The sequence below is a fragment of the Tasmannia lanceolata genome, unplaced genomic scaffold (genome assembly GCF_043159265.1).
Source record: "Tasmannia lanceolata isolate RefF3 unplaced genomic scaffold, GAP_Taslan_0.1 ptg000015l, whole genome shotgun sequence".
Lineage (NCBI taxonomy): Eukaryota > Viridiplantae > Streptophyta > Magnoliopsida > Canellales > Winteraceae > Tasmannia > Tasmannia lanceolata.
Window position 1 is genome coordinate 30,336,700 of NW_027518692.1, and position 11,906 is coordinate 30,348,605.

At 40.4% G+C, this 11,906-nt stretch overlaps 2 protein-coding genes across 2 annotated transcripts; both read right to left on the minus strand.

The window, feature by feature from the left end:
- Nucleotides 1-2,567: 2,567 nt before the first annotated feature.
- LOC143891923 (uncharacterized) lies at nt 2,568-6,303 on the minus strand. The gene is made up of 2 exons (XM_077396418.1): nt 5,824-6,303; nt 2,568-3,230 (listed from the first exon to the last, which is right to left on the minus strand). Exons 1-2 carry the CDS (start codon nt 6,301-6,303, stop codon nt 2,694-2,696), a joined length of 1,017 nt encoding a protein of 338 aa, XP_077252533.1. The 3' UTR covers nt 2,568-2,693.
- A 4,605-nt stretch (nt 6,304-10,908) lies between these two features.
- On the minus strand, nt 10,909-11,422 carry LOC143892983 (lachrymatory-factor synthase-like). The gene has a single exon (XM_077397905.1). It carries the CDS (start codon nt 11,420-11,422, stop codon nt 10,937-10,939), a length of 486 nt encoding a protein of 161 aa, XP_077254020.1. The 3' UTR covers nt 10,909-10,936.
- Nucleotides 11,423-11,906: the final 484 nt, after the last annotated feature.

An 11,906-nucleotide genomic window follows, 5' to 3' on the forward strand; every position in this document is an offset into this window, starting at 1 on the left:
AATTATGTTAATTTAACCTAATTTAGGGATATAAATACTAATTAAGCTGTAAATTTCTTTACTCTCAAGCTTTAGAAACCCTAAACTTGGTGGAGGAGATTGTAGAGCCAAGGGAAGAGAGAACTGAAAAAGATTCACCGCTAGAAAAGCTAGATTAAGGTAAGTAATCGATCAGATTTCTGGATTTTTTCTATTATTATTGAGATTATTAGGGCACTTTTAGAGGTAAAAGAAAGAGTTTTCATTCTTATTCCGTCATCCGCTGTGTTTCTAGCAATCCCATTGGTCTCATTGGGATCCTCACGTAAGATGCTTGCTAACGAGACCAACCTTGCCTGATTCTGACGAGAGAAAAGGAAGACATTACGATCCAAAGTTGAAAAAGGGGAGAAAAATCATGATTCGAGAAAAAAACCTAGATTCAGTTGGTTGACCGAACCTGTGGTCACTCAACTTCGGGGAAGTGAGCTCTAGAGTCCCCCCCCCCCCCCCAACCAAAATAGTCATCGGAGCTTGGGGGTTGGTCGACCGAACCGAACCTGTGGTCACTCAACCGAAGTGGGGAAGTGAGCTTTAGAGTCCCCCCCCCCCCCCCCCCCCCCCAAACTAAAATGGTCATCGGAGCTTGGGGGTTGGTCGACCGAATAGCGAATAGAGTGGTTGGTCTACTGAACCTCGGCTATGCCTGGGGTGTTTTTGATCTGATTTGGGTGATGTGAGTGCATTCCTTTGCCTAAAAATTTAATTCTTGACCCTCTTAAGAGTATTTTAGTAATGAGAAACCTTGCTTGATATGATTTGGATTCCGATCTTTGAGGGATTGTTCGGTTTGTGGTAAAGGCATCGAAAGAAGACGATACATCTTATTTAGTAAAATCCGTCCATCCACTAAGTACTGGACACGTGGCACCTACCCCGATTAGGCAACCGGGCTTGCCTCTCAGGTAACAAAAGCAAGAAGATCTCTCTATCTCGATGGTTAGCAACCCCAAAAAAATAAGGGAAGTGCCCTGGGGGAAAGACCGAACCTAGCGCAACAACTCTTCTAGAAGTTCGGCGGTTTAAGATAGAAACTGGTTCCTACAAGGAAACTTAGTGCTCATCTAGATAAACTAGGAAATCGATTCCAAAGGGAAGTCAACCAATAAGGAAAGACTCACACATTGGCAAGTATCCTAAACCGGCAAGTATTCAACAATTGCTAGCTTTTTAATAGAGGATTACATGAGAAAAAAAGTTCAAGCTAGCCCACTAACTAGTTTGGGGACTCACATACTCATAAATAAGTTAGTAACTCACAAACATATTAACAAGCCTAGGAACTTACGAACACATTCCACTAAAACAATCGTACCTCTCTAATCACTTGTCCAAATTAAAAGTGCCTAAAATCATTCTATAGATCTCACAAAGATCTACAACTTCCTAGCTTACCATTTTTTCAAATTCTTCCATCTAGTAGTACAAAAATCAACTTGGAAATCTGGGTACAACATTACAACGGGAATGCACCTCCATCATAGTGGGTGAGGTTGACCTCTTTACTTTTCTCAAGAGCGTTTGACTATGTTTTCTGATTTCTATTCACAGCTTCACTGTCTTTTTGAACACGAAGCTAGCAAAACATCCTTTGGCTGGTGCTCCATGTGCTCTATTGATAGGAAATGGGTTCACCTTGTGTTATGATCCAAGACTGGAACTTGATCAAACAGCTGAGATCATGTACCAGTCACATTGATTTTGGCACTTAAATTAGATGGTTAAGATCGCTGGACCACTTTGATTTTGGCCCTCCATTTGAGGTGGGCCCTTTAGCATATCATGATTTTCGTAGGGGAAATTATATATTCATCCCTTTTTCTTACTTGGGACACCCACCTCTATTTTAAAAGAGTAGTCATAAATACACTAGAGGGACTTTCCCAGGTAAGAAAGTGGGCCAATATATGATTTCCCTATGTTTGCCCCTTTTTCTTACTTGGGCCAACCCAACCCCTTGCAGTGTAAAAGACTAAAAGGCAGTTATACATACACTAGAGGGTGGTAGCCCGTGGAAGAAAAAGGGGCGAATATAACACTGCCCTTTTGTCAATGGACTAAAGGCCACAGTGGTTAACAGTGTTTGGAAATGGTAAAATAGGCTAGGATTATTTGCAATTAATCCAGCGATTAAGTACCAACTTTGGTTGCATCAAAAGGTACTGTTGGGAAAGTTGCCTTATTTCCCACCATGTGCCATGTGCTGTGGAGGAGAAATAGAAACAAGCCCTTTTAGGTTTTAGAAAAACCTATATAAAGGTATCTCCTAAACTGCAAGAGGGTTTGCGGCAAAGAGACTTGGTTATTGGGGTATGTCGGCTACCTCAAGAGAATGAGAGAAAGATAGAAGGGCAGAGAAAAGAGAAAGAAAAGAGAGGGAGAGGGAGAGAGAAAAAGGGATAAGGGGAAAAAGGGTTTCTTCTTTGGTTCCTCTCTGGGTTTTCTTCTCGGGTTTTCTTACCTAAAATAAAGCTGCACCAATTTCTGGGCATTATTTGCCTACCACCGTAGAAAGATAAAAATAAAGCTGCACCAAACCCCTTTTTTTACCTAAAATGATACATGAATACATGATACTTGAAACAAGCTGTAGCTTTTATTAACATCCAAAACCCAAACAGAAACTAAAGGATATACCATCCACAAAGAAGACACTAAGGACCAGCTTGGATAGCTTCTTCCATCCTCTTTCCCATAGTCTTGAGATTCATGTCCAAATAATAGATAAACACCTCTTGACTCCAATTTTTCACCGGATCCATAACAAAAGACCACTCGATCTCACATCCATCATCGGAATCTGACACCACCTTCATCGTCGCCACGTAGGATCCAAAGCCTATGTTGTTATCCATGATCTCATAAGTAAAAGTCTTACCGCTTGGATCAATTGATAATAACTTTTCATTAGCCCAAGTGATGGAATCGCCGTCCGGCGATGGGATTGAGGAGCCGGCGCAGTAGCGGATGCAACCTGGTTCGCCGGAGACACCTTCGACTCTGTTGCATGTGTCAATTCCAGGTAGCCATTTGTTTAAGCTGAAGAAATCTGATATGAGGGCCCAAATTTGATCAGCTGAAGGTCCTTTGAGCTTGGTAATGGCCTTTCCTTCCCACTTGGGCTCTTGCTCTTGTTCCATGGAGAGAGAGAGAGAGAGAGAGAGAAAGAAAGAGAGAGAGGACTTTAAGTACTAAGCAGGGTCCAAAGTTGCTCCGTGGAGGTCATTTTCTTTCTAAGAGAATTAATATATTTTTAAGGGTTTGATATCTCCACTATCATATTTTGATAATGGTCACTACTAACTTTGTTTTACACTTTTTATTTAATTAGTTTTTCATAGCGCTTGCAATCCTCTGTCAGGATGGTAGGGGTGCAAACTTGATTTTGGCTTAACCCGACCGAAGGGCTCAAGCCGAATTGACCTTGGGTTGGGTTGGCATTTCGAAGTGTCGGTTTGCAACCCGATATAACTTTAGTTCGGGTTAGGGTTGAGGCCTTGGGGGCCCCTAATCCCCCTAATTTTATTGTGATTTTCGTACAATTTATAAATACTTAGTGTCATTTTTTTTTGCATTTTTTCTATTTACCCAGCAGACACGAATCCAAGCTGTATCAACCTGGCCCGATATAGAAAATTCAATCAGACAGGTTGAATAAGAGTTGAGAGATTTAGAAGCAGGCTAGAATAGATTGACCCTTCTTTGACCCAGAGCCGAAGAAGTGTTGAATTATAGTTGAGGTGTTACTATTTGTTATGTACCTTCTTTAAGAAAATTTTCTAAATGATTCATTAGCCGACCCCAACTAGTTTGGGACAAAGGCTTAGTTGAGTTGTATTACTATTTGTTAGGTACTTAATCATTACACCAAAAGCTCTAGAGCTGATGGAATGCAAGGCCCTTAAACATGTCTCATACTAGGTTGGGTCTCACCCAGTCCTAGGCATGCCCCCATTCAGGATGGTAACACCATTCAACCAGATCTAACCTGCCTCGAGATGGTATCTAACATGTAATCGAGAATATCCGGTGCCATTGCCAAAATACGGTAGTCCCGATGTAAGTTCGTTGTTTTTAAGGTCCTTTTTATTTTATTTTATAAAGGTTTCTTGGCCGTTTTAGAAGGATACATCGTGAGTGGGGAAAGATTCCCTGATCGTGAAGATAAGTATAATAGTAACTTTATGGATATGATATTTTCACACTCCCTTATGACGTGATTTGTCGTTCAATGCTGCCCACTTTTCACGTCAAATCCCGTTATAAGGGGAGCGTGCACGTAACGCAGGGGGAGTGAAAATATCATTTCCCTAACTTTATTGCCTCTTACTGTCCGCCTTTCTTTATTTAATGGAAAGAAAAGCTAAAAACAAGGTGTTGAAGTGGGGTCCGTCCAACATAAATAGAAGAATATCTAGGGAAAGTCCAACATGAGAGAAGTGGCCGCAGGGCTCTTTCCTACCTTATACGTTGTATATTGCGACGTGAATGTGATTGGATCTCTTGATTTGATAAATCAGGACCGTTAATTATTCAAATTTTGATCCAATGATCTTAGGCATTAAATTAAAATTTTCAAACTATTTTTGGTTTCTGCAAATAAAAGGTTAAATTGTTGACTTCGTGGGGATTTTATTACATCGACAAGATTTCTCTTCCATAAACTAAGGGCCATGTGGATCACCGTTGATCTCTCAAATCAGTGCTTTAAATTACTCATTCACATCCGTGGGTCTAACTTAAAAAAGGGCAGTGATAAATTCATCATCGTAAAACACACTATGAGATTCTAATCCATGAGACCGACTAAACCTAGACAACATAGTTACAAAGTGCTTAACACTGTTGGGTAGAAGCAGCACCCTAAACCGAGCCATCTACGCCCACCCTCCTCACACCGTTCACTTAATCACTTGCATAGAACACCAGCCCACCATTGGGCTGACTGATGCCCTGAACAAACAACACAATCCTTAAAGTGGTTTGATCAGTTTCAGAATGTGTCATGTGAGCAGGGGCCTGGAACTCCATATTTATAGAGTTGGGAGAAGGATGAGAGATTTCCAATCATGTCTCTCTCCATCCTAATCTCTCCCTTAATTTTCGGTGCGAACATTCCTTATCAAAAAGGACTTAAGTTTTAATATAAAAAAATACGTAGGTAGTTTGGTTGGTTATTAAGAACCTCATGATTCTACAATCATAGGGGCCCACATGATCCTAACCATTGATCTTTGCTATGGCCACCGCACAGTAAGGATTTCTCCTAACACAAGGATGATGAGACGTTCCCCTTTTCTTTTCAATTGTCAGAAATTCAATCCCAGGGGACGGAGTTTGATTGCCCCTTTAATTGAATTTTGGACATAATTCACCCTGGTAATTGCGGCGCCTGTGCACATCACACATAAGTTACATAACACATGTTGCACTAACCGCACCACTACACCTGGGTAATCACACATCGGTAGAACTTGTATATAAACCAATTTATGGTGTGTAGCTTATCCGTATAATCTTTCCTCAAAATCAATGGCAGTATTTTGAGCATTTAGATGGGCATCATTTGCCTTCCACCATAGAAATATGAAGTTAAAGCTGTGCCTAACCTTATTTTTTTGTCTTAAAAAAGATATTAGATCCTTGAAAGTTGAAACAACATGGCTTTTATTCTCATGCGAAATACAAACAGAAAATAAAGGACACCATCCATACACAAAGAAGACACTAATGACCAACTTGGATAGCTTCTTCCATCCTCTTTTCCATGGTCTCCATATTTACCTCTGCATGGATAGCATCTTCCATCCTCTTTGCCATGGCCTGCATTTTTATCTCTGAATAAGAGACAAACACATCTTTACTCCAACCTTTCATCGGATCCATGACAAAAGACCAATCTATCTCACATCCTTCATGGGATTTTGACACCACTTTCATCGTGGCCACATACGATCCAAAGCCCATGTTGTTTTCGAGCATCTCATACGTGTAAGTCATTCCGATCGGATCAATTGATAATAACTTTTCATTAGCCCAAGTGACGGAATCGCCGTCCGGAGATGGGATTGCAGTGCCGGCGAGGTACCTGATGCAACCAGCTTCACCGGAGACACCTTGGACTCTGCTACATGTTTCAATTCCAGGAAGCCATTTGTTTAAGGTGAAGAAATCTGATAGGAGGGCCCAAATTTGATCAGCTGAAGGTCCTTTGAGCTTGATTATGGCCTTGCCTTCCCACTTGGGCTCTTGCTCATGTTCCATGGAGAGAGAGAGAGAGTTGAGTGTGTGTGTAGGGATTTTTATTGACAGATTTTGGTTTGTAGCTCTTGGACAAGTTCTTTATAATATGTGGTCATTGTTTACTGAGACGATTTTAACAATAAAATAACATTATTTTTTCATATTTTATTACCATTATTGGGTATTTTTTGGGACCGAAGTTGCTCTCTCTAAGAAATTTTCATGGGTTTTGTTAACGAGTGCTTAACGTGCATTGGAATGTGCTTTCACACTTATTTCCAACGAAAAAGTCTTAAATGGTCGTTAAAAATCTCAAAACATTCTCAAAACGTGTGTAAAAACAAGTTCTCGATCCACCTTAACGAGTGCCCTTAGCAAAACCCAATTTTGATTATAAAATTGATGGGGGTACTACGTTTGGTTGGTGGGCCTAAAATAATCCCAGGAACCAAAATAACCCCGCACAAAACCCCGGGAAGGAAAAAAAAAACTCTCAGGAACCAAAACAATCCCAGGAACAAAAAATAAGCATGTAGAAGAATTTTTTTCTCCCAACAGTTCAAGCATCCAAACAAAGCTGCAGCCAAACATGGGATTTTTATTTTACCAGGATACTTCCAGGGGGTTTGTTTTCCCACCAATCTCCCGGGAAGTTTTTTGTTCCACAAAAATCCCAAGAACTAAAAAAATTCTGGCAACCAAACGGAACGGGATGCTTTGTGCGCATGGGCTGTCACACCGGCAACAGAGGTTTAATTTCACACCTCATGTGAGAAGCCACACCTCAGATGAATTAAATGCACAAGACAAAATCTGTTGAAAAGTGAGCCTATGTGACTCCTCTCTCGTGCAAATGCCTTGTGCGATTGTACCTAGCAAATCCCTTTTAATTGGCATTTCAGCTGGGGATTAGCTACTAGCTATGGACCTATGGTGATAAAAGCTTTTGACAGCTGTTTAAGTAATGAAAGACAGAATGAGTTCTGCAAGTGCCAATATCACTATCATTTTTTTAGGCTACTGATGTTGGCGCTACCATCTCTAAATGATTGCATTCACTCATATTTTTCTTTCTTCTAGTATTTAAACAGCTTCCAAAGGTGGGGGATAACTTGAGTTGGGCTTAACCTCTCAACCCCTACGGGCTCAATCCTATTTCGTCTGGGGCTGTGTCGGCATTTCAAAGTGTTGGATTGATTTAGATTAGAAAAGGCCAACCGGTTTTAATTTCGGTTTGGGTTAGGAATTTAGGATTGAGGCCTTGGGTAAACCGACCCAATCCAATGTTGTAATAGATGCACCGACCCAGCTTGTCTTTTCTTTTTTAATTTGCTTGTGAGAGCTTTTTGGGACTGTACCAACCTTTTTGATGGCCATTTAAATATTAAAAGACAAGATGCTTTAGTGGAAATATAAAAAAATGGTAGTTCTGATATCATTTCCCTAAGTTTGTTGTGATTTTATTCAATTTATAAATACTGGTTGTTTTTCAAATATACTTCTAAATTTCCCTGGCCAACACAAATCCGACCTCACCCAACCTGGCCCCATTTGGGAAATTGGGTTAAACGGATGAGGGTTGCTAGGAAAACGGGATCCCGTGCTGGAAAAATGCAGAGTACTCTATTGGGACATGTGTGTGAAAAAAAAAAGGCAAATGCATCCCTACAAATCCACCAAATCTTGTTAAAATTGCCAAATCCATCGGTAATTGTCTCTGTCTCCCCTTCTTTATTTTCAGCATGGGATCCCATTTTGGAAGTGTTTTCGTAAACTGATTGAGTTAGGATTGAGAGATTTAGAGGTGGGTAGAGATAGGATTGAGCACGAGATTGTGTTGAATTAGGGTTGAGGTATTACTACCTGGGTAAGGGCTAGAGTTGGCTTCAACCCGAACTAACCTGGCCAGAGTTGCAACCCTAGAAGATGGTATCAACATAATAACCATAAGTGTAAAACAGATTATCCAGTGTCATTATCAACATATGGTAGTTCAGATCTAAGTCTCCTATTTTTTTTACCATGGTGAGTGGAGAAAGATTCCCTGTGAGCATAGTAAAAAGTATGGTGCCTCATTTTGTGCACTTGTCATTACTTATTGGAAGCAAAGCAAAAGAGAAGGAATTAAAGCCCGACCGACCCGTCCAGCATAAAGAGAAGAATCTCTCGAGAAAGGGGAAAAATGCAAAAGACACGTGGTCTCTTTACCAAGGTTGCCAGAGCGGGAATCGAAAGTGGGAATCGAAGGCTCCCATGGAAAAATCCTACTCAAGGTTGCCAGAGCGGGAATCAAAGGCTCCCATGGAAGAATCCTGCTTCCATGCTCTTTACTGCCGTAAACTTAGTATATTGCCACCTGGATGTGTTTGGATCTATTGATTTTTATTAGTATGACCATTTGATATTGGCCACACTTTTGGTTGCGATCTTTAACCATTGGCTTTACCACCATTCTTTGAGAGGTAATTCTAAACAAATCAAATGCTTGTATTCTCCCTTCTGACTTCTTATTCCACTACTCTCTGAGCCACCCTGCACATCCAAATCAAAAAAAATATGTGGCTTAAATAGTGAAGAACGTGCTTCTATGTATTTACTTCTTATTGATGGAGTGAAAAACGGAAAAAACAACTCCAAGAATTGGTTTAAGAAAGCAGTCTCTTTTATCTAAATCTTGATAGGATGAGTAATCCAAGTCTTGATAGGATGATCTTAGGTGCTTAATTATTCAAACTTGCTTAGGTTTCTGCAAATAATAAGTTAAATTGTTAGACTTTGTAGGGCTTTTATTACACTAATAAGATTTCTCTTCTATATGGCCTGAGGACCCTGTGGATCACCTCGTGATGATCTACAATCAACCGTCTAAACTATGCATGAACATCTGCGCATCCTATTAAAAAGTGATCTTTATGATTAATCTTTATGACGCCACTACAAGAAAAATGGCCTATTGCAGCGGCATTATGCTGTCACTAATTAACCGTCGCTACAACATAACACCGGCAATAATAATATTTATCATCGCCAATGAAATCAAATTAGCGACGGTATATTGCAAACCAACTCAAATATAATTTTGATGGAGACAGTTACATATTTTTCTGTGATTTATCAAAATAAAGAAATGTATTTAATATCTTTTAGACACAGTTAGACAAAAACATTAGCGACGGTTACATATTACAGTAGACACCCCATTTGGTCACGACAACTATGATGACTCCCAAAGCTTCTCCTGTCCGTCTCTTGATCTTTCTTCGGTTTTCAAAACAAGAAGTTATCGAAAAACCAGTAATCCTTTTAAACCAAACTCGCATATAAAACTACCCAAATCCACCAAAATCTTTATAACGAGTCCTAAGTTTGCCAAACCGAGATCCCGAAGATCTGACCCAAATGCCGATTAGCACGCGGCACCCTGCCTCCTACAGCAACCCAAGATCCCGAATATCCAACCCCTTAAACTCAGAAAAACTCCACCAAAAAACCACATTTTGGGAACTGGAAATCACTTTACGCCATCCAAAATCACTTTTTGGGAACCGAAAACCACTTGTCGGCAACCGGGAACTACTTTTGGCAACTAGAAACCATTTTCAGGAACCAACGATCTTGACAAAATGGGTGTCTACAACCCGACACAGATTCCACGTGGGCCGACAACCTTGCCACGTCATTTCCACCCTTAATAAAGTTAGGCAAAAAAAACCCCTGATTTTTACCTTTTACAAAAAAGGAGCATTTTCATGTTCCTCTCCCACTAAAGTAAGACAACTTAACGGAGCATAAATGGGTTTTAATCACACCCTTTAATCTTGTTACCATTTTGAACTGTTTTTTCTTCTCCAAATAGTCACAAGAAGTGACTGATGGAGAGGGCGTCTCTTCCTCTTCGTTGGGCGTGTTTAGTCTATAAAAACCAGAGTGTTCTTCATTATAAAATATAAAAAGAAGCACATTGGTCATTTAGAAACTAAAACTAATTTTTGCGCCATATTCCTCCTTCTTTGTTCCGTGTCCGAGTATAATTCTAAGGTGATTCGAAGTGGACCAGTAAAGGTCTGTGCATCTACTAAAGCCTTTTAGGACTGTTTTATCTTGGAGCGTCGTTTCACGGTTCTCTATGGTACTGTAGGGGGCAAATGTATAAATTCTTAAGGAGAGTGACCAAGTGGCACGACTCGGCCGTTCTTTCTCTTAAAAATCAAGATTTTGCAAAATGTTTTTATCTTCAAACAGTATTTCCAACAGTAGCTAATATGTATAATCTTTCCTCAAAAGCAATGGCGTTGTTTTGAGTATTTTGATGGGCATCATTTGCCCTGCACAGTTGAAAGATGAAGGTAAAACTGAGCCAAATCATTTTTTTGTATTGAAAGATGGGAAATGATATCAGCACAACCATGTTTTAATAGTTACACGGTCCAGCATGTCTTTTCTTTTATAATGAGTTTATGCGAGCTTTTTGGGAACTGTAATAACCTTTTAACAGCTCTTTAAATACTAAACGACATGATGCTTTAGTGGAAATATCAAGACATGATAGTGCTGATATCATTTCCCTAAGATATTTGATCCTTAAAACAACATAGCTTTTATTCATATCCAAAATCCAAACAGAAAATAAAGGACACCACCCACAAAGAAGACACTAATGTCCAACTTGGATAGCTTCTTCCATCTTCTTTGCTATGGTCTGTAGTTTTAGCTCACAATATGAAACAAACACATCTTGACTCCAACCTTTCACCGGATCGCCGACGAAAGACCACTCGATCATACATCCATCGTCAGAATTTGACACCACTCTCATTGTGCCCACGTACGATCCATAGCCCATGTTATTTTCGAGCATCTCATACGTGTAAGTCCGGCCCATTGGATCAATAGATAACAACTTTTCATTGGCCCAGCTGACGGAATCGCCGTCTGGGGGTGGGATTATGGTGCCAGCGAGGTACCTGATGCAACCGGGTTCACCGGAGACACCTTCGACTCTGTTACATTTGTCGATTCCAGGAAGCCATTTGTTTAAGTTGAAGAAATCTGATAGGAGGGCCCAAATTTGATCAGCTGATGGTCCTTTAAGCTTGATTATGGCCTTTCCTTCCCCCTTGGGCTCTTGTTCATGTTCCATGGAGAGAGAGAGAGAGAGAGAGGGGGTGGGGGGGGGCGCTATAGACAGATTTTGGTTTGTAGCTCTTGGGAACATAGGCTCATGCTTCAACAGGTTTCGTCTTACTCTCTCTCATGCAACAGCTGGCCGAGAAATGGCCTATGGGATGGTCCCTGGAAAATCCTTTTTAATTTTATAAAAACGTTTTGGGAGATTGTTTTTTTAGTCCCTGTAGGATAATGCGCCCCCCCCCCCCACCATCTAACGTGATTTTTCGGCAGGCTTTAGGCCACGTTTGGATGCCTCATATTTTTGTATTTGGATTTGGATTTAGGTTTTGGATACAAAATACATCAGTCATCCTCATGCTCATGTTTTACGAGAGGGAGAGAGAGAGGGACATGTGGCTGCTGCAGCATCAAGGTCGAGGAGCAGCGAGGGTGAAGGTAATTGCCAGAAATATTGATTTCCAAATAATATCTTGTAGAGCAGAATTGAAATGTGA